At 39.7% G+C, this 26,082-nt stretch overlaps 2 protein-coding genes across 8 annotated transcripts in view; one reads left to right on the forward strand and one right to left on the reverse strand.

The window, feature by feature from the left end:
* The window catches only part of RIPK2 (receptor interacting serine/threonine kinase 2), a 39,968-nt gene extending 38,643 nt beyond the window's left edge, over window positions 1–1,325 (reverse strand). For both annotated transcript variants that reach the window (XM_070802940.1, XM_019973970.2), the window contains exon 1: window positions 1,153–1,325. In XM_070802940.1, the coding sequence (XP_070659041.1) occupies window positions 1,153–1,325 (173 nt within the window). The remainder of the gene's footprint in view (window positions 1–1,152) is intronic.
* LOC139186974 (uncharacterized) lies at window positions 1,324–14,343 on the forward strand. 6 transcript variants are annotated; one of them, XM_070802942.1, is made up of 5 exons: window positions 1,324–1,987; window positions 5,561–5,664; window positions 7,546–7,701; window positions 11,768–11,907; window positions 12,308–14,343. In XM_070802942.1, exon 1 carries the CDS (start codon window positions 1,324–1,326, stop codon window positions 1,891–1,893), a length of 570 nt encoding a protein of 189 aa, XP_070659043.1. In that variant the 3' UTR covers window positions 1,894–1,987; window positions 5,561–5,664; window positions 7,546–7,701; window positions 11,768–11,907; window positions 12,308–14,343. The 6 variants fall into 6 exon arrangements, with proteins under 6 accessions (XP_070659043.1, XP_070659044.1, XP_070659042.1 ...); XM_070802943.1 differs by having other exon boundaries at window positions 11,768–11,835; XM_070802941.1 differs by lacking the exon at window positions 11,768–11,907.
* Window positions 14,344–26,082: the final 11,739 nt, after the last annotated feature.

Below are 26,082 nucleotides of genomic sequence, written 5' to 3' on the forward strand. Positions count from 1 at the left end.
AAGATACCGGGGAGAAAGGAACGGCTACCCACTCCAGTATTCTGCCCTGGAGAATCCCATGGACTGCATAGTCCATGGGGGTAGAAAAGAGTCAGACAGGACTGAGCAACTTTCACTTTCATTGGGGGAGGTGGGAGAGGAGAATGTTTGCAATCATGGGTGTTAACTTGCTAAGAATTGAATGCAGAGCCTAGTTAGATTTCTACCGGAAGGAAAACGCACTGACTAAACACACTGACCAATACACATAGTTGAAAGGTTTTTCTGGAAACAGAAACTAATGCTAGCCCTCCCATGAAATCTAGATAGTGCACTAAAATTGTTCAATGGGAGAGGCATTCAAAAGTTTTGTCATTTAACAGTCTTCTGATTCCAGTTTATTGTTAGTAAAAATTACACAAGTTTCCTCCAGAGACAGACTTCCTTTCCCGTGAGAGTGAGGAGAAACTAAATTGAGTTGAGTTTGATGTCTAAACTTCTCTGACTACACGTAGTAAACCAAAACCACAACAAAAAGCCCAAAGCAAAACGTCCCAGATTCTACAGCAGTGCTGGTCAATAAAAACACGTGACCCACATATACAATTTGAAATTTTCATGTAGCCACTTAAAAAAAAAAGGTAGAAAGAAATATGCAAAGTGAACTTTACCAATATATTTATCACAACATATCAAAAGATACCATCTAAGCGTATCATATAAAATTATACATGAGATATTACAAGTTTTGATAGTAAGTGCTAGAAATCGAACGTGTATTTCCCACTAAGAACACATTTCAGTTCAGACAGCCATATTTTCAGCACTCAACAGCTATGTGTGGCTAAACGCTACCCATTGGGCGATGCGACCCTAGAGTTAGACTTCAAAAGAAAAAAACGAAGTCAACACAACTGAATTTCAGTAGAGAGGACGTTTAGAGTTGGGCTGTGATTGTTGGCTCTGGTGTCTGGAGAAAGGAAGCCTAGGAAAAAAATAACAAAGCAGTGACAAGAAGCGAGACTGTGGCATCTCCAGAGAAGCCGGCCTTTCCCCCAGGTGAGCCTAAGCCTCGAAGGGCCGCTTCGAGGGGAAGCGGTCACCGCCGTCGGGGCTCCGGAGCCCAGGTGCCCGGGGTGAGAGCCAGTGAGAGGGGCAGGACCGCGGCCCTACCTGTCGAGCAGCGGGCTGTGGATGTGCAGGTGCTTCACGGCCACCTGAACGCGCCAGTCGGCGTGGCGGGCGGACGACACGGTGCCGGACGCGCCGCGGCTCAGGTATCGCAGGTCGGCGAGCTTGTGGTACGGGATGGCGGGCAAGGCGCTGTAGACGGGCTCCGCGCTCATGGCGGCGGGCCGCGCCGGCCCTCCGGCCGCCGGCCGCTCCCGGAAGTGCCCGCCGCGGCCGCAGCTCCGCCCGGCGCGGGGCCGCACACTAGGTCGCGAGGCCGTTCATCCCCCAGGCGGCCCGCGGCCACGCTCCTTATCCAGGGCCCGGGCGAACTCTCTCTGGAGACAGGTTAAGGCCGAGGAGACGGGGCGCTCCGGAGACGGGCTTCCTCTCGCCGACCCGGCCCTCCAGGGCGCGGCAGCCGGCCGCTCGGAGCTCCGCCTCCACAGACGCTCCAGCGACGTCAGCGGGCGGACGCCGAGCCGGGGGCTTTCCCGCGCGTCCGCCCGAGGTCGCCGCCGCCGGGAGTTCCGACCGCGTGTCCCAGGCCGGCGCGGCGCGGGCGACGGCCAGAGAGTGGGAAAGGAGCCCGGGGCGCTCAGTGCGTCTTCTCTCCGCGCCCTCGACCAGCCAGGGTTTGGAAGGGTTTCCTATGAGGAAATTTCCCCTCAGCCGCCTCACACTTGGTCCGCAGGCCCTCCCGCCTGGAAGACTCTCCTCTGGTCCCGTCTACTAGCAACATAGTTTTCTTCCCCTCACCTATGTTTTCTCCTGACGCCCATAATTACAGCCAGAGATTGAAAAATAGCCTTGAGAGATTCCTTCTCTCTGATTTCAGGTAAGACTGCAAACGTTTCTTTCTCATAGATCTGGGAAGAACGCAGTATTTAATGCCAACTGAAAAACGATGGAAGCATCTTTTCGTCTTTTTTTTACCTTAAACACCTGTCTACACCTGAAATGGCTGTTTCGCAACGTGTGGTGCAGACATTGTACACAATAGCAAGTTCGTGCTAGGCATTTAATGAGTTCTAAAACGTAATTAATAGGAAATGCTTGAGTTGAATCAGGGATTTCTGCCTAGGGAAATTCAACTCTTCCTTTATTTCTTTATTGCCGGAAATGTGAGTAGCAATGCTACATTTTTCAATTAATGGAAGCTGTAATAAAGATTGTTTTGAAATCTGGTAACTTAAATTGCTTAGCTTTAAAGCTATGGTCTGATAATCTGTGGTTTATTTCTAAATAAGCTTTTTGCTACAAAAAGTGCTTAGAAAACTTTTCGTATTCATTCATTCATTCAGTTTACAAACTAAGAGCTCTAGAGAAAGAGAACAAAAAGTAGGGAGGAAATTATCAAAATAATAACTCAAGAATTTTTGCCAGGATCAAAGGTCAAAGGTCTTCATATTGAAAGGGTCTACCAGCTAAGGTGGCCGCAGTGGTAAAGAATCCACCTGCCAATGCAGGAGACTCGAGAGACGCCGGTTTGATGCCTGGGGTGGGAAGAGGAGGAGGAAATGGCAGCCCACTGGAGTATTCTTGCCTGGGAAACCCCATGGACTGAGGAGCCTGGCAGGCTACAGTCCATGGGGTCACAAAGAGTCCAACACAGCTGAGCGCGTGCGCACGCACACACACATACACAGCACAGTGAATAAGAAAGACCTATATTAAAGTACATCATTAAAAAGATCAAGACACTAAAAGCAAATAGAAGATTCTAAGAATTCAGAGGGAAGAAACAAGAACAAACGGGTGGGTATTAGAATGGCATCTGATTTCTCAGTGATCATGCTTTTATGCTAAAACACTGCAGTGAAATTTCAAATTTTGTATTACAATAGCTTCCAATCTAGAATTCTGTAGTCAAACTATTCATAAAGTATAAGAGCAGAATAAAAACATTTCACATACATAAAGGATGCAAAAACATTTATTTTCCATCTATATACTTTTTTAAAAAAGAAAACTACTAGAGGATGTACTGCAATAGAACATGACAGCAAAACAAGAAAGACATGGGGCCCAGAAAACAGGACCAGAAGGATGTGAAGGGAAATGCCAGGTGAAAGATATGTGGCCGGATCAGAGAGCAATTGCTTTCACTGGAGCAAGGAGATGGCAGATTCCAAGAAGAAAGACTGATAAAAATTATTTATTTAGATGATTAATTTTGAGTATTTGTGTGTAGTTATATAGCTAGATGTTTGATAGATCTAAAGAAATATGTGATAAAATTTGAGCAGGAGATTTAAAACTATAGGAAAGCGAAAAAAAATTATTAATTCCATGAAACTAAAGATTATATAAGAATGGAAGCAGCATTTCTCCAAACTGTTCTGTGGTTGAAAAGTTTAAGACTTTTTAGAGCTTCTGAAATACTAGTATATTATAAATCTCTAAGAAGGAGAGAACATGCAGCATAGAAGTCTATAAAATTTATATTTTAATTGCATTTCTTTTAAATTAAAAAATAGTATTATAGTCACGTGGTTCAAAAATTTTTAAATTTAAAAGCTCCAATAATCCAATAGGAAATTAAGGAGTGGACATAGATACTTCACAAGAGGAGATATCTAAACAGTAAATAGCAAATGAATGTGAAAAGGTATTCTATATCTTTAGTTATTAGAGAACTACAAGTTAAAACCACAATGAAATAACACTACACAAATACAAGAATAACTGAAATGAAAAAGACAGAATATACCAAGTGTGGATGAGGTTCTGTAGCAATTGGAACTCTTGTACATTGCTGATAAGAGTGCCATTTGGTATAACCAACTATTCAAACCCTGTGGCAGAATCTATTAAAATTACAGATATGCGCATCCTCAGTAATTCCTTGTCTAGGTATGTTGTTCAGTCACTCAGTTGTGTCCCGACTCTTTGCGACCCCATGGACTGCCACAAGCCAGGCTTTCTGTCCTTCACCATCTCTTTGGAGTTTGCTCAAACTCATGTCCGTTGAGTCAGTGATGCCATCCAACCGTCTCTTCCTCTGTCATCCCCTTCTTCCCCTGCCTTCAATCTTTCCCAGCATCAGGGACTTTTCCAATGAGTTGGCTCTTCGCATCAGGTGGCCAAAGTATTGGAGTTTCAGCTTCAGCATCAGTGCTTCCATTGAATATTCAGGGTTGATTTCCTTTAGGATTGACTTGTTTGATCTCCTTGCTGTCCAAGGGATTCTCAAGAGTCTTCTCTAGCACCAAGTTTGAAGGCATCAATTCTTCGACTCTCTGTCTTTGTTATTGTCCAGCTCTTACAGCCATATGTGACTACTAGAAAAACCATAGCTTTGATGATAGACTATATGGACCTTTGTTGGCAAAGTAATGTCTCTGTTTCTTAATATGCTGTCTAGGTTTGTCATCGCTTTGCTTCCAAGGAACAAGTGTCTTTTAATTTTATGGCTGCAATTACCATCTGTAGTGATTTTGGAGCCTAAGAAAATAGTCTGTCACTGTTTCCACTTTTCCCCCGTCTGTTTGCTGTGAAGTGATGGGACTGGATGCAATGATCTTTGTTTTTTGAATGTTGAGTTTTAAGCCAACTTTTTAACTCTCCTCTTTTATCTCATCAAGAGTCTCTTTAATTCTTCTTTGCTTTCTGCCATAAGGGTGGTGTCGTCTGCGTATCTGAGGTTATTGATATTTCTCTCTGCAATCTTGATTCCAGCTTGTGCTTCATCCAGCCTCGCATTTCGCATGATGTACTCTCCATGTAAGTTAAATAAGCATGGTGACAATATACAACCTTGATGTACTCCTTTCCCAATTTTGAACTAGTCTTTTGTTCCATGTCTGGTTCTATTTCTTCTTGACCTGAATACAAGTTTCTCAGGAGGCAGGTCTGGTCATCTGGTATTCCCACTTCTTTAAGAATTTTCCACAGTTTGCTTTGGTCTGCTCCGTCAAAAGCTTTAGCGCAGTCAATGAAGCAGAAATATATGTCTTTCTGGAATTCTCTAGATTTTTCTATGATCCAACAGATATTGGCAATTTGACTTAGTTCCTCTGCCTTTTCTAAATCCAGCTTGGAAGTTCTTGGAACTTTGGAAGTTCTTGGTTTGCATACTGTTGAAGCCTAGTTTGAAGAATTTTGATTACTTTACTAGCATGTAAAATGACTGCAATTGTGCAGTAGCTTGAGAAGGAAATGGCAACCCTTGCCAGGAGAATCCCATGGACAGAGGAGCCTGGTGGGCTATAGTTCATGGGGTGGCAAAGAGTCGGACACGACTGAAATGACTTGGCACGCGTGCACGTGCAGTAGTTTAAACATTCTTTGGCATTGCCCTTCTTTGGCATTCAATGAAAACTGATTTTTACCAGGCCTGTGGCCACTGCTGAGTTTTCCATATATGCTAACATATTGAGTGCAGCACTTTAACAACATCATTTTTCAGGATTTGAAATAGCTCAGTTGGAATTCCATCACCTGCACTAGTTTTGTTCATAATGATGCTTCCTAAGGCCCACTTGACTTCTCACTCCAGGATGTCTTCTCCAGGTGAGTGATCACAACATCATAGTTATCCAGATCACTAAAATCTTTTTTGTATAGTTCTTCTGTGTATTCTTGCCACCTCTTCTTAATATATTCTGCTCTGTTCAGTCCACACCACTTCTGTCCTTCACCACTTCTGTCCTTTTTTGAGCCCATCTTTGCATGAAATGTTCCCTTGTAATCTCTAATTTTCTTGAGATCTCTACTCTTTCCCATTCTATTGTCTAGGTATACTGATATTCCCTGCTGGCTCAGACAGTAAAGAATCTGTGCGCCTGTAATGCAGGAGACCTGCGTTTGATCCCTGGGTTGGGTAGATTCCTGGAGGAGGGCATGGCAATCCACTTCAGTACTCTTGCTTGGAAAACCTACAAGGACAGAGGAGCCTGCCGAGCTATAGTTCATGGGGTCGCAAAGAGTCAGACACGTCTGAGTGATTAATCACAGCTTATACTAGAATCCTCACAGTAATGCTATTTATAATAGCTTCAAACTGGAAATTACCCAAATATCCATAACCAGTAGAATGGGTAGATAATTTGTGGCACATTTAACATAATGGAATATGAAACAGCAATGGTATTGAATAGGCTACAATATTGATGAATCACAAATATAATATCAGATGAAAAAAGCTGAACACAGAAAAGTATACATTTTATGAGTCAATTTCTGTTAAGTACAAAAATAAACAAAATAGCCTATGCTTTCAGAAATCAGGATAATAGCTACTCTTGTAGGGTGGCCATAGTGACTAGAAGGGACATGATGAGGATTTTGGGGTGATAGAAATATTATTTCTTGATCTAGGACCTAGACTCTTGGTGCCAGTTACATGGGTATGCTCAGTTGTGAAAATTCTTTGAGGTTATACAATGTGCACTTTTCATATATATATGTATGGTTACACTTCAATAAAAAGTTAATAGATTTAAATACGAAATAAATAATATATGTGGACATACATATATATATATCATGTCTCTTGGGTGTATGTGTGTGTTTGTGTGTGTATGTGCTCCGTCATGTCTGACTCTTTGCGACACCATGGACTGCAGCACACCAGGCTTTTCTGTCCTTCACTGGCTCCCAGAGTTTGCTCAAATTCATGTCCATTGAGTTGGTGATGCTGTCTAACCATCTCATCCTCTGCCGTCCCCCTCTCCTTTTGCCTTCAGTATTTCTCAGCGTCAGGGTCTTTTCAAATGAGTCTTTGTGGAGGGTATAGTGTTTAATTAATGGCCATAAAGAATGGCTAAAGGCAGAAAACCTAAAGAATACTGATGCTAAACTATATCAACTAAATGAGAAACAAAAAATGAGAATATTTATGGAAATTAGGTTAAAAAGAAGCATGATATGTATATGTTGAATTCATCTATTCAGAATTCTGTAAAATCATATTAAGACACATTTTTCCATTTACTGAGAATAAAAAATTATTTATGCTGTATGTGCTATTTTGGGGACATAGTTGCTCGAAGTGATATGCTTGAAATCTCTCATAGTCTCTTAAATTAGAAACAAGACAGAAAAGTGGAAAAATAAACCACTTATTAAAAGTACAAATAAAAGATTTAAAAACATTTCATATTCTATTTTTTTTTCTATTGTTTGGTCTAAATGCATCTGGTAACCATTGAGGGAAACTGGGTGAAGGATATGAGGGACCTCTCTGTATTATTTTTGCAATTTCCTGTGAGTCGATTATCAGCTCCAAATAGAAGGTGTTAAAAAGTTGAACTTCGATGTATTAGTTTCCTGGGACTACCATAACAGAATCACAAGAATTATAAGAAAGGTATGTAAATGAGTTGGGCTTCCCTGGGGGCTCAGCAGGAAAGAATCTGCCAGCAATGCAGGAGACCTGGGTTCTATCCCTAGGCCAGGAAGATCCCCTGGAGAAGGGCATTGCAACCCACTCCAGTATCCTTGCCTGGAGAATCCCATGAACAGAGGAGCCTGGTGGGCTACAGTCCGCATGGTCACAAAGAGTTGGACACAACTGAGCAACTGAGCAAGCACACGTGTAAATGAGAGGTAAGCTTTCCTTGATTCTTCAGATCTCTAATCCAACTCCTTAAGGCAACAGACAAATTTAGCAAATATTATGTGCCATAATGTAGGTGCTACAAGGATAACCAAAGACATGTGATCTCTATCCTTAAAATACTTTTAGTATTCTAAGGGAGATAGAACCTGAGCATACAATTACAGTAGAGTGTGATACATGTTCTGATAGGGAAGTCCAGCATATGATAGTGAAGTCCAGAGCACACTTGGATACTAGGCGAAAGAAGCATGGATGGTAATTTAATGAAGAGAGGTAAAGCAACTCCCCAAAGTCAACAGAGTTTTAAATTACAGGGACATGATTTCTGCACAAATCTATTTGAATTAAAGCTCACATTCTTTCCGGGAACTGCTAGAGTATTCCATTTTCAGTTTCACATTATGTGATGTCCCAGGAGAGGAATTTAGTAGCAAGAGGGAATTTCCCAGCTATAAAAAGACAATGATGGACCAAAACTAACTATTAATGGATACTTCATGGGAAATTCCATTTGCTTTGGACATTTTACTTGGCAGGTTTCCAAGAGTGGAAAGCCATGTTACTAGTAGCTCTGTCTGCATTTAAAATTTTTAGCCTCTGAATTTAGCAGGATATTTTGTTTTCCAAAATGACTTCAGAACTCAAAATCATTTTCTCCATCTGTCACTCTTATCTTGTATGCAAAATATACTAAGGTATATTTTTTAGACAATGCACACACACACACACACACACACAAACTTTTTTTTTTTTTTGCTTTAGGCAGTGACTGTATGAAAGAGATTGTAAATTTAGTACCCTTTTTAGTGTCCTTTTTTTGGGCAGACACAAACAAAATTATGGAAGAAGGCAGAACCTTTCTTATTGTAGTAGCCAGTATAGTCTAGGTCATAAGAGCACAGGCTTGTGTAATCAGAAACTATGACTGAAGCAGGGATCCAGAGAGGGATCCAGAAACTATGACTGAAGCAGGGATCCAGCAGCAGCAGCTGAACAGGTTTCCAGAGAGAACTCTAAAGTTTATTGAGAACTAAGGAACACGCAGGAAGTTTCTTAATTTTCCCAGTTGTAAAAAGGAATAGAAATGTCTGCCCTGCCAGGGAAACCCTGTTGTACAACTCCAGGGGACACTATTCCCGCTGGGGAGGTGCCAGTGTGAAAAAAGTGTAAATGGGCCCCCTAGTGTTACACAATGTGGAGGCCCTACGGCTTACCTCTCTCCCAGAATTGTTCTCAGAGACTCAAGTTATACAACGAACATAAAAGACCTATAAATTATAAACCTGTCAATCTATGTAAATAATATAATAATACTTTACAAGTTTTGCCCTTAAAGCAAAACATTCTTACCTAGTCTGAGAAAGAGCAAAGCAGCCGCTATTAGCTGGGAGCTGGCTTGGCATTCTCAGTGAATCTGTGGCATTCTCCTGTTCAATATAAATAACTTTCATAGAACACCAACCTCAGACAAGGCTCCTTTGCCACTGTAGAGCAAGACAAAATAAGACCACTTCATGATCACGTTTGAACAGAGGTAAAAGCATTGTTCAAACCACAAAAATGAACAAACATCTCCCTTTCTTGGCTAATAGTGAGTACCTACTGCTTCTTTAACAATTTTAGCTTTAACTTGATCTCATTGTTTTCATTGTCTAGATACAAATTAAGATATCCAATCAGAGAATCACTCCTCTTCCAGATGGTATCCAACATAGGGAAGATACCTGTTTTTCTTGAATGCTCCTCAAAATCACCTAAAATAAGCCCAAATCCTATAACAAATTATTTCTAATATCTTACTGAAATGTCCTGTGATTCCTAGTGTTACAGAACTCCTGCTTGCAGTGAGTCAGTAAATCCAGTTCATAGAACTGCGGATGTGCTGCTGATGGTCTTTGACTAGAGGACATTGACAGGTTCATAGAGCAGTTATTGCCCAGCCTGGAGCCCTCACTACCTGCATCTCAGCTCTTCTGACTTCTGTAGGGACACGTCTATGGTGTTGATTCTGTTTCACAACACAGAACTCCTGAGGAAGAGATTCTGGCTGGCCATAATCTCATCTTTCAAGCCCTTTGTGGATTATGGGGTTATGGACACGAGGTACTGAATTTCTAAAATGGCAGCAACAATATAGCAACAGCAATAACAGCTAACACATATAATGCTCGCTATGTGTCAGGTAAGCAATTTCCATAGAGTAATTAATTTAATACAGCAACACTATAGAGTAGATACCATTGTCATTCTCACTTTGCAGATGTAGAAATCAAGGCACAGAGACGTTTATTACTTGTGTCAAGTCCCACAGCTATTAAGAAGCAGAGCCAGCCAGCAACTGAACATAAGAAATTATATTGCTGTATTCTGAATCAGTTCAACTGTTCTCACATATAGAGTACTGAGAGATGGAGCATGACTGAATTGGCCCCACTCAACACAATTTTAGGGCTTCCTGGTAACTCAGAAGGTAAAGAATGTGCCTGCGATGCAGATTCCCGGGTTTGATACCTGGGTTGGGAAGATCTCCTGGGATAGGAAATGGCCTGGAGAATTTGTATATTTAGTGTATTTGCCTGGAGAATTCCTTGGATATGAAGCCTGGCAGGCTACAGTCCAGGGGGCTGCAAAGAGTCAGACATTACTGATTGACTAACACTTTCAGCACACTTTTATATGAAGAGTTATGTTATATGTGAGCAAGGATATGTTTTAAAGAAGTTCAGTCTAGTAATCTTAAAGTGTTGATATGTCTCTTTGATAATGGTATCTGTTAGGAAGGATTTAAACCTTATGGAACCAATCCTGTTGGCTATAATTTGCTTTATTTTTTATGTATTAACATTTTAATTTGGCACTTATTGACTGTCTATGGTGTGAATGGCTCTTTGTACATAAACTGGGACACACAGGCTCTTTGTACATAGACTGGGACACACAAATAAGCTCTACATTGCTATCTACAAAAGTTATGACTAAAGTCTTTATATACATCATTTTTATCCTTAGAAATCTTTCTTATTGGAATAGCAACTTAGAATTGGGATATGACCAGATTAAGGCAAATGCTGTAGAAAGTCTCTCTTTAGGAATTTGAACCCTAGAGTGTGTGTGTGTGTGTGTGTGTGTGTGTGTGTGCTCAGTCATGTCCAGCTCTTTGCACCTCCATGGAATGTAGCCCGCCAGGATCCTCTGTTCATGGATTATCCAGCAACAAGAGTACTGGAGAGGGTTGCCATTTCCTCCTCTAGGGAATCTTCCCAACTCAGAGATCAAACCAGCATCTCTTGCAGCTTCTGCATTGAGATGATGGATTCTTTACCACTGAGACACCTGGAAAGTCCATGGGGTATAATTGGCACTAACTTATCTAATTCTAGCAGAAATATATGAGGCTTTGATATCTAATGGAGTGAAATGTTTCCTTCTTCATTAACCAATGTGTATGACCTCTTTCGTATTTTGTAATCTCAGTGAGTCTCATTTCTTTCATATATTAAAGAGTGAAAACAATATTTTTTCTTAAGTGTTTTAGGAGAATTAAATAGGATAATGTGCAATAAGATTATACCCAATAAATATTACTTTTCTTTCAAAAATTACTTTATTTAGAAAATACAGTGTTTGAATCTTGCCAATTTTAGTTTGGGCTTCCCAGTTGGCCTGATGGTAAAGAATCCGCCTGCCAATGCAGGAGATATGGGTTCGACTTTAGGTCAGGAATATCCCCTGGAGAAGGAAATAGCAACCCACTGCAGAATTCTTGTCTGGGAAATCCCATGAAGAGAAGGCTTGGTGGGCTACAGTCCACGGAGTTGCAAGAGTCAGAGATGACTTAGCAACTAAAACAACAATTTTAGTTTAAGTGAGAATTATCAACTTTATAAGATGATTGTCAAGGTTGGCTTATGCATTACTGAAAATGGCTTAACTGTGTAGCCATGCTCTTGTTTCAAATGTGATCTCTATGAAAACGTGGGCTGTATCTGTGTTGTTCAGCATTACTTAGGACAATGAATGAAAGTCATGATAATCTACCTATTGTTACTTTAGGCTGTGGAAGGATCTTATGGCCAGCAGAAGACTACAGTTCTTGGCTGAAAAGCATGCGGAGTTATCTGGTGTGCTCATTTCAAGTTTTTGTTTTTTCAGAGTTACAAGATCATGTTTAAAAATCGTTAGAGTTCACAGAGGTAAAGTTATGACAGTGCCAGACTTTTAAAAACCTTTGCAGCCAATATTCGGATCACTCTCTGAATCTAAACTGGATCTCTAAACTCTTAGACTGTATCCAGCATTTTCTTTCAGCTATTTAGAAGTTTAAATTATTACTAAATAAACCATGTATAACTGAATCTGTTGGATGGAAGATGTTTTATTTCCAGCATAGTTGCAAATATTCACTTAAGTTTATTCTTTAGTAGATTTAGCATCTGATTGAATGAGTAAATCAATCTTCCTTTAAAAACTTACTATGAAATAAATGATAGAATTATTAAAATCAAATACTAACTCCTCACACATAAAAATGTTTTATGTTCTACCAAATATAATATCATAAGACAAGCTTGTGTTGTAATATTTTCCCTATAGATATTTGATGGGGGAAGAAGGCTGAGCACTGAAGAATTGATGCTTTTGAACTGTGGTGTTGGAGAAGACTCTTGAGAGTCCCTTGGACTGCAAGGAGATCCAACCAGTCCATTCTGAAGGAGATCAGCCCTGGGATTTCTTTGGAAGGAACGATGCTAAAGCTGAAACTCCAGTACTTTGGCCACCTCATGCAAAGAGTTGACTCATTGGAAAAGACTCTGATGCTGGGAGGGATTGGGGGCAGGAGGAGAAGGGGATGACAGAGGATGAGATGGCTGGATGGCATCACTGACTTGATGGATGTGAGTCTGAGTGAACTACGGGAGTTGGTGATGGACAGAGAGGCTTGGTGTGCTGCGACTCATGAGGTCGCAAAGAGTACGACACGACTGAGCGACTAAACTGAACTGAACTGAACTGAATAAATAATACGAAGGCAGGAAGATTCCAAAGAGAAAGGGAAGAAAAAAGGATGAGCTACTATGTTATCAGTCAGGTAAAATACTCTTTTTCTCCTAAAAGGAGGACAGGCCTGATGAGAGAGGGGGCATGGATGGTGCAGCCATTGGCTGGGTATATTATTCCAAGGAAAGAATTCCTCCTGGAAGAGAATATCTGGAATGAGTGGATGGTGGTAAGTGTTCTCCCCAACAATTTCCATTTCAAAGATGGGAAAACTGAGTCTCAGAGTAGATTGACTAGCCTCAAGTATTAAAAGTAACAAGTGATAGAACTGGGAGTAAACCAGATAGTTTATTTCGGGTTTATTACATCAGGGAACCCTTGTTAATGAGGTCCATGATACAGTATCCTAGAGTTACAATATAACTAGGACTTATAAAAGTCAAAGCCAAATATCATAAATTTGCAGCTTTCTTTATATTTGCTTTGTGATGAGGTGATGAACTTATTGCTTCCCTTGTGGCTCAACAGGTAGCTTATTAGAATAAAGGCATTGTATATATTTGGTGAGTACTCACACTGTGCATAACACTGAATTAAATGCCTGAAATACTTCAGTCATTAAGAAGCTATCACTGGAGAGATAGCAGAGTGTACATATGACTTTACATACAAATATTTAACAAAAATACCGTAAAAAGATTCAGTTATATTCATGCTGAAATATGGAAGTTACCAGAGAGTTAGTGAATGAGGAATTGAATCACTATTATTTTGTAGACTGTGAATGACTGGCAAAAATTTATGGGAAAGGATGATCTGAAAGTCAGTTCAAAGGAAAGAATCACTTTAGTTGCTTTCAGAGACTTTTTGGTACATTTTGTAGAGGGCTGCAATATCCAAGAATGAAAATCACATCTTTCAGGACAATTGGTGGGTCTGCATGCTGCAAAAGAGCAGTTGAGTGGCAAACGAAGTCTGGATCTGCCTAACTACACTCTGTGCAATAAAGCGTTTTAAGAGTCAGGTTCCGTATTTCAGTACCTGCAACGCGTATCCTTACTGAAACTAGCTTTCCTCACTCATAAAAGAAGTGCCCTATGAACTGCGACATATTAATTAATTTTCATTTTGGAGGATAGCTCTATTCTAAGGTTTTATTTATTCTAGTTTAATGTCATTTGAGGGTGAACACTGGACAGGGCACATACAGAAAAACACAAGTTATTTCCTGCCTTCCAGGAGTTTTAAGAGAAGAGAGAGGAATTTTTAGAGGCTTAGCATTTATTCCACCCTTGGATGGTTTCCTGCAAACATGGTTTCTGAACTTACTCATCTGGGGAGTGCAATAAATATTTCTCCACTGACTAACATAAGACAGGCAGATCAAGTAATTAAATGTAACACTTAAATTCACACAATGTAGCATGTTATCTCACACATGGAAATTGGCAAAATGTGAAGAGTAACCAAACTGGCTTTTAGGATCTAGCTATGCTAGTCAGATTTGATTTATTATCTCTCCTCTGCCTGTTGTAACTTGTGTTTATTTATGTAATCTTCATGGATACTTCTAAATTGTTTACAAGAGCTAGACACTATGGTTTTAATAAAGTCACCATATGATTAAGGAATTGTTTTCTTTTTTAAAAAATTATTTAATTGAAGGATAATTACTTCACAATATTGTGATGGTTTTTGCCATACATCAGTATGAATCAGTCATAGGCACACATGTGTCCCCTCCATCCTGAACCCCCCTCCCACCTCCCTCCCCACCCCATCCCTCCAGATTATTGCAGAGCACTGGTTTTGGGTGCCCTGTGTCATATATCAAACTTTCACTGGTCACCTACTTTACATAAGGTAATGATTACATTTCAATGCTCCTCTTTCAAATTGTCCCACCCTCTCCTTCTCCCACTGGGTTCAAAGTCTGTTCTTTATGTCTGGGTCTCTTTTGCTGCCCTGCATGTAGGATCATCTGGACTATCTTTATAGATTCCATATGCATGTGTTAATGTACGATATTTGTCTTTCTCTTTCTGACTTATTTCACTATGTATAATAAGCTCTGGGTTCATCCACCTCATTAGAACTGACTCAAATATATTCCTTTTTATAGCTGAGTAATATTCCATTGTGTGTATGTATCAAAGTATGTTCTTTATCCATTCATCTGCTGATAGCTTTTGCACAGTGAAGGAAACTATAAGGAAGGTGAGAAGACAACCTTCAGAATGGGAGAAAATAATAGCAAAGGAAACAATGGACAAAGAATTAATCTCCAAAATATACAAGTAGCTCATGTAGCTCAATACCAGAAAAATAAACAACCCAAACAAAAAGTGGGCAGAAGACCTAAAACAGAAATTTATCCAAAGAAGACACTCGGATGGCCAATAAACACATGAAAAGATTTTCAACATCACTCATTAATAGAGAAATGAAAATCAGAACCGCAGTGAGGTGTCACCTCGCACCAATCAGAATGGCCATCGACAAATACCTACAAATACAGAGGATGGAGAGGATATGGAGAAAATGGAACACTCTTGCACTGTTAGTGGGAATATACATTTATACAGCCACTATGGAGAACTGTGTGGAGATTCCTTTAAAAACTAGAAATAAAACTGCAATATGACTCATCAATCCCCACTACTTGTCACATACTCTGAGAAAATCACAATTCAAAAAGACACATGTACCGCAATGTTCATTGCAGCACTGTTTATAATAGCCAGGACATGGAAGCAAACCTAGATGCCCATCGATAGATAAACTGGTAAAGAAGTTGTGGTACATATATACAATGGAATATTACCCAGCCATAAAAGGAACGAACTTGAGTCATTTGTAATGAGGTGTATGAACCTAGAATTTGTTATACAGAGTGAAGTAAGTCAAAAAGAGCAAAACAAATATCATATACTAACAGATATATATGGAATATAGGAAAATGGTATTCATGCACCTATTTGCAGAGGAGGAATGGTGACACAGACCCTGAGAACTAACTTGTGGACACAGTGGGGCAAGGAGAGCACAGGAAGAACTGAGAAAGTAGCATTAACACATACGCACTCACGTCTGACTCTTTGTGACCCCATGGACTGTAGCCTGCCTGGCTCCTCTGTCCAGGTGAGAGTACGGGAGTGAGTTGCCGTTTCTTACCCAGGGGATCTTCCTGATTCAGGGGTGGAATTAACGTCTCTTGTGTCTCCTGCACTGGCAGGCAGATTCTTTACCATTGGGTCACCAGTTATTGTTTAGTTGCTAAGTTGTCCTCAGCTGTAGACTGTTAGAACCTTACATGGAACAACTGACTGGTTCAAAAGTGGGAAAGGAGTATGACAAAGCTGTATGCATATTGTCACCCTGCTTATTTAACTTATATGCAGAGTACACCATGCGAAATGCCCAACCAGATGAATCATAAGCTGGAATCAAGACTGCCGGGAGAAATATCAACAACCTCAGATATGCAGATGATACTACTCTAATGGCAGAAAGTGAAGAGGAACTAAAGAACCTTGCGATGAGTGTTAAGGAGGAGAGTGAAAAAGCTGGTTTAAACCTCAACATTAAAAAAGCTAAGATGATGACATCTGATCCCATTACTTCATGGCAAATAGAAGGGGAAAACATGGAAGCAGTGGCAGATTTTTTCTTCTTGGGTTCCAAAATCATTGTGAATAGTGACTGCAGCCATGAAATTAGCAGAGTCTTGCTTCTTGGAAGGAAGGCTATGAAAAAACAGACAGTGTATTAAAAAGCAAAGATATCACTTTGCCAGCAAAGGCCCATATAGTCTAAGTTATGGTTTTTCCAGTAGTCATGTATGGATGTGAGAGTTGGACCGTAAAGAAGGCTGAATGCTGAAGAATTGATGCTTTCAAGTTGTTGTGCTGGAGAAGACTCTTGAGAGTCTCATGGACAGCTAGGAGATCAAACCAATCAATCCTAAAGGAAATCAACCCTGAATACTCATTGAAAGGAATGATGCTAAAGCTGAAGTTTCAATACTTGGACCACCTGATGCGAAGAGCCGACTCATTGGAAAAGACCCTGATGCTGGGAAAGATTGAGGGCAGGAGGAGAAGAGGGTGGCAGAAGATGATATGTTTGTGTAGCATCTCCAATTCAGTGGACATGAACTTGGCAAACTCCAGGAGATGGTGAAGGACAGGGAGGCCTGGGATGCTGCTGTCCATAGGGTCACAAAAAGTCAGACATATCTCTCTGTCCATGGGATTTCCCAGGTAAGAATACTGAAGTGGATTGCCATTCCTTCTCCAGAGGATCTTCTCGACCCATGGATGAAAACTGTGTCTCCTGCAATGGTAGGTGGATCTTTACTGCTGAGCCAGCAGGGCAGCCCCATATAAACACCACCATGTGTAAAATAGATAACTAGTGGGGAGCTGCTCTATACCAGAGAGAGTCCAGCCTGCTGTTCTGTGATGATCTAGAAGGGCGGGATGGTTGTGAGTGGGAGGGAGACTCAGAAGGGAGGTATATATATATATATATATATAGTTTGGATTGATTTGCTTTGTTCTACAGCAGAAATCTACACTGTATTGTAAAGCTATTGTCCTCCAATTAAAATAAATAAATCAGGAAGTAAGTTTTAGGGCAATGTTTGGACTGAGCATCACTCAGTGTTGTGTTCTGCATTTCTGTGGTGAAGAACAATTTACCAGATGGTTCTCCAGCCTTCTGGAAAACCTCTTTTTTTCCTTCTCTGTATAGATGGCAGTGTCCTTTCAAAGGTTAATATTATCCAATTCTAAATCATTTATTCTTATTGACTCAGGAGTTATATGTCTACTTTATTAGTGTGGAGTTTGCTGAGTGTGAAGGAGTTGCTGTTTGCTGTTCAGTCACTAAGCAGTGTCTGACTCTTTGCATGCCCATGAACTAGAGCATGGCAGGCTTCCCTGTCCTTCGCTATCTCCTGGATTTTGTTCAAACTCATGTCCATTGAGTCAGTGATGCTATTCATCCATTTCATCCTCTGTCGTCCCCTTCTCCTTCTGCCTTCAATCTTTCCCAGCATCAGGGTCTTTTCCAATGAATTTGCTCTTTGCATCAGGTGGCCAAAGTATTGGAGCTTCAGCTGCAGTGAATATTTAGGGTAGATTTCCTTTAGGATTGCCTTGTTTAATCTCTTTGCTGTCCAAGAGACTCTCAAGAGTTTTCTCCAGCACCACAATTTGAAAACCTCAATTCTTTGACACTCAGCCTTCTCAATGTTCCAACTCTCATATCCGCATATGACTATTGGAAAAAACATAGCTTTGACTATCCATACCTTTGTTGACAAAGTGATATCTTTGCTTTTTAATATGCTGTCTAGGTTGGTCATAGCTTTTCTTCCAAGAAGCAAGCATCTTTTAATATTATCGCTGCAGTCACCATTCACAGTGATTTTGGAGCTCAAGAAAATAAAATCTGTCACTGTTTCCACTTTCCCCTCTACTATGTGTCATGAAGTGATGGGATCAGATGCCATGATCTTATCTTTTTAATGCTAAGCTTTAAGCCAGCTTTTTCATTCTTCTCTTTCACCCTCATCAAGAGGCTCTTTAGTTCCTTTTCCCTTTCTGCCATTAGAGTGGTATCATCTGCATATCTGAGGTTGTTATTTCTCCCAGCAGTCTTGATCCCAGCTTATGCTTCATCCAGCTGGCATTTCACATGATGTACTCTGCATATAAGTTAAATAAGCAGGGTGACAATATACAGCCTTGACATACTCCTTTCCCAATTCTGAACCAGTATGTTGTTCCATGTCCAGGACTATTGCTTCTTGACTTGCATACAGGTTTCTCAGGAGACAAGTAGTCTGATAGTCCCATAACTTTTAATAATTTTCTAGAGTTTGTTGTGATCCACACAGCCAAAGACTTTAGCATAGTCGATGAAGCAGAAGTATGTGTGTGTATATATATATAATTCTCTTGCATTCTCCATGGTCCAATGAATGTTGGCCGTTTGATCTCTAGTTCCTCTTTCTTTCCTAAATCCAGCTTATACATCGGAAGTTCTTGGTTCACATGCTGCTGAATCCTAGCTTGAAGGATTTTAAGCATTACCTTGCTAGCATGTGAAATTGCTCAACAGTATGTTAGTTTGAACATTCTTGGACATTGCCCTTCTTTGGGACTGGAATGAAAACTGACCTTTTCCAGTCTTGTGACCACTGCTGATTTTTCCTAATTTCCTGATATTGAGTGTAGCACTTTAACAGCATTATCTTTTAGGATTTGAAATAGCTCAGTTGGAATTCATCACCTCCACTATGAACAAATCATAGTAATGCTTCCTAAGGCCCATTTAACTTCACACTCCAAGATGTCTGGCTCTTGCTATGTGACTATACCACCATGGTTATCCAGGTCATTGAGATCTCTTTTTGTATAGTTCTGTGTATCCTTGCCACCTCTTCTAAATATCTTCTATTTCTGTTAGGTCCTTACCTTTTCTCTTTTATTGTGCCCATCCTTGCATAAAATGTTCCCTTGACATTTCCAATTTTCTTGAAGAGATCTCTGGTCTTTCCCATTCTGTTGTTTTCCTCTATTTCTTTGTACTGTTCACTTAAGAATAATGCAATGCTTTCTTATCTCTCCTTGCTATTCTCTAGAACATTGGTGAATTCAGCTGGGCATATCTTTCCCTTTTTCCCCTTTCACTTTTCTTCTTTTCTCAGATACTTGTAAAGCCTCCTCAGACAACCACTTTGCCTTATTGTGGGAAAGAGGTATAATCGTTATTTCACTGTATATGTCAGGAAGCTTTAGAAAGACTCAGTTAAGCCTGTGGCCTAAAATATCTTCATAATCATAGGGCAATAATAATAATAATAATAGTAATAGCTAAAAATGTACTGAAAGTTTTATTTCACGTGGAATATCTAATCTGTAGGTAGGCATTATTATTGGTATTCTCATTTAATAGATGATAAAGATATTTAGAGGGATGAAGTAACTTGTTTAAATTCCATAGCTATAAGTGGTGGATTCAAGCTCAGACACACTAGCTTTAAGTGTGTGCTCTTAACCACTCATTATTCCACATTAACAATTCTGCATGTTAACCTTGGGTCACATTTTCCCTTTAAGTTGTCTGTAACATTTGACTCTGAATTCTCAGTATATGCAATATCACAGGAATTGCTTTTATAATATTGTAATGAACTTAGAGCTCTTAGGTTATTCCTTCAGATGAATCTTAATAGCATTTCATATTTTGGAAAACACTCTGACCCCTTGGTTGACTCAGTGAGGTAACAATGGAGAACAGGAAAATGCTGAGAATATTAACAGACAGTGAACTTGCATTTTAGGAGTGACTTCTTCAATATTATAGCAGTAGAATAGCTTTGCTATCTTCAGCTAAGCATACAGGTCTGAAATTAACTTCCACTAAAGATATGAAGAGATGATAAAGACACAAGAATATTTTTCATTCATTCATCCATGAATTAGCTTGTATGTGTAAGTAATAAGGAGTAAATATCTTTGAAGTTCCTAGATGATGGTATTTTCTAAGTTATTAGAAATTTTGAGATTAGCAAATGCTAAAACAATCAATTCACTCATCGTTTTAAACTCATGGGATCTTAATTCATGGGCAGCTGTCAGGATAATGACAAGGTTTAGCCAAAACAGATTCCTTTGAGTAACAATGTAAAGCAGTTCAGGTTTGCCGTGCTCATTCATTCAGTTGTCATTCTCTTATTGTTCACCTGCCTGGTGCCTGGTTAACCACCTGCCTGGTTTTGTATTAAGTTCTAGGTCTACAAGCATGTGCTTTTAAGGAGGTCACACTTTTGGGACTGAGTTAATGGAGGTGAATGGGAAAACAAAAGTAAAGAAAGAGTACTTTATAGTGAAGAATGTCCTAACAGGGTTATGGATAAAACATGGTTGAAAAAGGAATCAGCTCTTTTAAGGGAAGGTAATGGTACCAAAAAGGCCTCTTAGAGGAAGTGACATTTGGATTAGATTTTAGAGGATGAGTGAGGTTTTGACTTTAATCTGGATTCACTGGAAAACTCTCTATATTTCTTTGGCACAAAGTTTTGTGAAGTCTCTCTTAAGTTGCTGTTGTTAGTCTTCTCTGATATTTCTTCTCAAATTACTCATCAGACAATGCTGCTGCTGCTGCTAAGTTGCTTCAGTCGTGTCCGACTCTGTGCGACCCTACGGACAGCAGCCCACCAGGCTCCTCTGTCCAGAGGATTCTCTAGGCAAGAATACTGGAGTGGGTTGCCATTTCCTTCTCCACGTCAGACAATGCTTGTTGATAAATGAATCATATTTGCTCATATATGGACTTCCCTGGTGGCTCATCTGGTAAAGAATTGGCCTGAAATGTGGGAGACCTGAGTTCAACCCCTGGGTGGGGAAGATACCCTGGAGAAGGGAATGGCTACTCACTCCAGTATTGTGGCCTGGAGAATTCCATGGACTGTGTAGTTCATGGGGTCACAAAGAGTCAGACACAACTGAGTGACATTTCTTCTTTTTGCTCATATATACATTTATATTTATTTAACTTTGAACCCTGATAGGGAAATACATTAGTCTTCTCACTGGGAACTGCTTGCATAATTGCTTGATACAGTAATGCTCAATGATTGGTTGATTAAAGAATTACAGACACTGTGACCAGCTGCCCTTTTGATGTTAAATAGTGTAGAGGATTGCACACTGCTTGATCCAGCTGGTTCCAGGACTATCTCTTCTCAAGTCATGTACAGATATTCATTTTCTCTTTCAGAGTGAGGAAGATTGTTTAAAGCTTTGTTTTTTGCTTGAGAAAGAAAACAGTACATATTTCAAGAGGATGTCTGTATCTAGCTTTGATTGATGGGGGTAAATTGATTCTAGATATACTACATTAGGCAAAGTTTCTGACATTTCAAAGATGTGTCTTTTGTTGTAGTGAATCAGCTCAGCGCCTCTGTGATAGGATGAGTGCATATGATGACAATACCATCTCAGCTGTCCCTACCCATCTGTATATGTATTTTTTGTCTCTAGTATTTAAAACCTCACTTCTCTATCATCTCTTATCAACTCGTGTCCCGAACTTGCTGACCTACTTTGCTTTACTGTTTTATTTTCCCCTCCTGTCCATATCTGTCTTGAATCTATTTTCTCTCTTCTGTTGTTTTACATTTTGTGTCCAAATTTGCCTCACATAAGACCTCTCTCTTATGGACAGATCTGACATTAAAATGTCTTTCTATTGCTTATTCTGAATGCTAGCAATTATGTCCCACAGACTGTGAACTCTGCTGCTGTTGCTCTTGCTAGTATATTTTTATAAACAATTCAGGTGCCACTTTTTACCATTTCCTAAGTATCTACTCTGTGTGAAGTATTTTATTTTAATTTTTATAATTTAAACGGTTACTGATTTTTCTCCAGCACCCATATGTGTTATTATCCCTGCTTTTCCAATAATGAAATTGAGACTCTCCCAAATTCTCACAACTTTCACCAGTGAGGACTCTCTCTATTGCAAGTGAGAGAAATCCAGCTCAAATTATCTTAAACAGAGGTTTTGATTGTCTCACATTCTTGGAAAGCTGTGAGCATCATTAAATCCAGGGATTCAAACCACGTCATCAGAAATTTGTCTCTTTTTCCGCATCTCGTGGATTTCCCTCCGCGTGGGATTTATTTTCTGGTAGCTGCTTCCGTGCAGTAACACAAAGTGTTGCTGGTGGCTCCAAGCTTATTTTAATCGCAAGAGATCCCAGAGAGTATATGTACCGGGTAGTTCCAGAAAAAGCCCTGGGAATGAGTCTGAACTGACTTAATTTAGATTCCATGTCAATCCATGGACAAACCATCAAGGCCAAGGTAATTGGGTTCTCTGATGGGTAATTGTTGCTGCCTGGGAGCTGGAAGATGAGTCCAGTCTCCTGGGCCACTTGGATTGTGATTAGGGATGGAAGGTTCTCCAAAATGTGCTGGGGAGAAAGAAAACACATTTCCACTACAAATCTGGAGATGGAAATTGCTAATTCACACAGACCTAGAATTTCAGCCTAGGTCTGTGTGAATTAGAACATCAATGTGAAAATGTCATTAATCCATTCCGTCAACAAACACTTAGGCCCTTTTCAAAGCTGTATAATACAGTCATGAACAAGATTATGTGCTTGCCCTCAGTCAAGGCAGAAAATAAAATACTTGAAAGGCACAATATAATTTCAGATGACAGTAAGTTATATAAAGAAAATATAAGCATATTAGGGAGTTAAAGAGTGACTGAGTTGACTGAGTGGTTCATTTAGCTAGTGAGGCTGGGGAGGCGACATTTGTGCAGAGACTGAATGAAGGTAAATTGGATACTATCAGCAAATCTCATGGAAGAACATTCCTATAAGATAGACCTTGGGAGATGACTTATGACTTGAATCTCTTTTCACTTAATTTCTTTCCTTCCCACCTCCTTAGGTGTCAAACACCTAGCATTCTACCCATTGAATTTATGAGTAAACCTGGGTTGATTACTACATGGATTCTTAATTTTTGCTCCTGGAAATAGTCACTGTAATGATGATTAAATGAGGAACACTGAATTTTGTAGTCCTGTTAGACTTCAGAGCTGTACTAGCACCTCTGTCTCCATTGTTGATTTAATTCTTCTATTTTGTCAATGTGACAGCTTTTTGTCACTTCCAATGCCTCTATTCTCCCCTGCCACTTGTTTTGCTTGTCTTCTTGGCTGCTTGCCATTTGCTTATTTTTTCTTATTTCCTCTCTCTCCTATTTCTTTTTCTGCTGCTTAGTCCAGGTAGCTTAGATTTTGTACAAATGGGCTTGGCTGGTATAGTCATTAGTATTTACAGAATATCCTTTCATTCTGCATTTCTATCAATCCTTGCACATTCTGTGTTCTTTTCAGGTCTTCTGTTCTTCACAATTTTGCTCTTATTCTCTTTTCTTCTTCTAGAAGTACTTACACATACTTGATGGGTGCCATTCTGAAAGTTTCAGGCTGCAGGACAGCTGACAATCTATGAGAGTTATTATTCTATTTTATTTTCTTCTTGCTCTTTGTAACCTGCATCCACACTCAAGCCTAATATAAGGATCCTTGCTATTTGCCAAATCCTTTAAATTTAATCTTGGCATCATCCTTTTTTTTTTTTTCCTTACTGCTTTCAGCCTGACCAATGTAATTCAGACTCTTACAATCTCATACCTGAACTAATGTAGCAGCTTTCACCTGGGCATCTCTACCTTTAGCCTCCCCTGTCTGTCATGTACTTTTCTGACAATATTATTCCTAAAATACTACTTTCATTATCCTCGTGGAAGGACTACTTATGTCATCCCTGTGATCAAAATCTTTCAAAGTCAAATTGCCAAATAGATGAACTACTAACTCTTTAGTGTCACATTCAGCACAGTTCATAGTTATTAATCTGCCTTTTCTGACACTAATCCTGCAGCCTGTCTAGGATCCTTGCTCTCTAGACAAATTAATCCAGCACTTTCTCTGAATGCACAATGAATAGTCTTGACCTCACACTATTTTTTCTAAACTTGACTCCTTCCCTTCAACCCCTAAAGTTTCCCTGTTCTTCTTTGCAACTATAAGACAACCCATAAAAAAAAAAAAAAGTTCATGGTCCCTATTTATTTTGGAGTCCTCTGCAACAATCCAAGTTGGAGGTTATCATTTCTCCCCAAATTCCATTTATTAATATATGAAACTCCTCATTTCATTGGATATTGTTAATTATGTTTTTATATCTGAAGATTATACCTAACAGCTTGCTTCGTTTTTCACCATTCTTGCATTTCTTTCTGTCCTTCTTTGTGGCTGTCTCGTGTTCTCCTCAAAATATGAACACTGATCTTTTTCTTCTTATTACAAGTGAAACTCATTCGGTTGTGTCCAACTCTTTGCAACCCCATTGACTATAGCCCGCCGGAGTCCATGTAATTCTCCAGGTAAGAACACTGAAGTGTATTGCCATTTCCTTCTCCAGGGGATCGTCCCGATCCAGCGATTGAACCTGGGTCTCCTGAATTGCAAGCAGACTCTTTACCATCTGAGCCACCAGGGAAATCACAGCTTTGTGATTATGTAGAAGACGAGGCAGGAGGGCTAAGTTTGGCTATAGATATCCATATCTATGTAGCTGTCATCATATACATTCATCAATATCTATAAATATCTGTATAAAAAGGAAATTACTTCAAATGAACAAGAATACCAATAGCTATGAAATCTGTCTTTTCAGAAACTTTCCTTGACTCTCTACTTTCCACATTATATTCCCGAGATGCTAGAAAAGATCTCCAGCTCTGAGATTCTTCTCAATTTTAGTTCTAATAGTGATTGGATTTGTTTATCTTTACAGCCTGTTTTTAACTGTATTAAGATATTTACTGTTGATGACATGCTCTGATGATCACCATGACTTTTTTTTTTTGCTTCATGATTTCTATACAATATTTTCTTTCTGTACTATTTGGTTATTATGCATGTACATTTTCTAAAAAGCATGTTTTTGCTCAACCAAAAAGTGTACAATGAGGTTAGTCAGTTATATCACATTAATTCATTTTATATTCAGTTTTTCCCACATGGTTATATCCTGCTGGGAGTATTGGGGTAAGGATTGCAGAGGGAGAAGAACATAGGTATGCAGAGAACTTTTCCCTTATACATGAATTTCCCTTCTTCAACTTTCCCCTTCTCCCTTGTAAAATTGCATTCTATTTTTCAGGTGTTAAAATATTTGTACATGATCCTAGGTTGAGCTCTGGTCTTTGGAGTACAAATGTTCTGGGATTAATATTTCCAACTGCCTCTTACTATTAATAGCTTTTCCACCTTGGCAAATAACTTGATATCTTTGTATCTGTATTTCCTTGTTTATAATTTGGAGGTGTAGGACTTTAGAATTTTAATTTTGAGCATTAAGCAAGATAATTTTTGTAAAGCAAGTAACATGGCCTGGTCACATACAAACTAGTTGATAAACTTTAGCCAATAGTGGTAGCTTACTCCTTTGCCAACAAAGGTCAGTCTAGTCAAGGCTATGGTTTTTCCAGTGGTCATGTATGGATGTGAGAGTTGAACTATAAAGAAAGCTGAGCACCGAAGAATTAATGCTTTTGAACTGTGGTGTTGGAGAAGACTCTTGACAGTCCCTTGGACTGCAAGGAGATGCAACCAGCCCATCCTAAAGGAAATCAGTCCTGAATATTCATTGGAAGGACTGATGCTGAAGCTGAAACTCCAATACTTTGGCCACCTCATGCGAAGAGCTGACTCATCTGAAAAGACCCTGATGTTGGGAAAGATTGAAGGCAGAAGGAGAA

Source organism: Bos indicus, chromosome 14 (genome assembly GCF_029378745.1).
Source record: "Bos indicus isolate NIAB-ARS_2022 breed Sahiwal x Tharparkar chromosome 14, NIAB-ARS_B.indTharparkar_mat_pri_1.0, whole genome shotgun sequence".
Lineage (NCBI taxonomy): Eukaryota > Metazoa > Chordata > Mammalia > Artiodactyla > Bovidae > Bos > Bos indicus.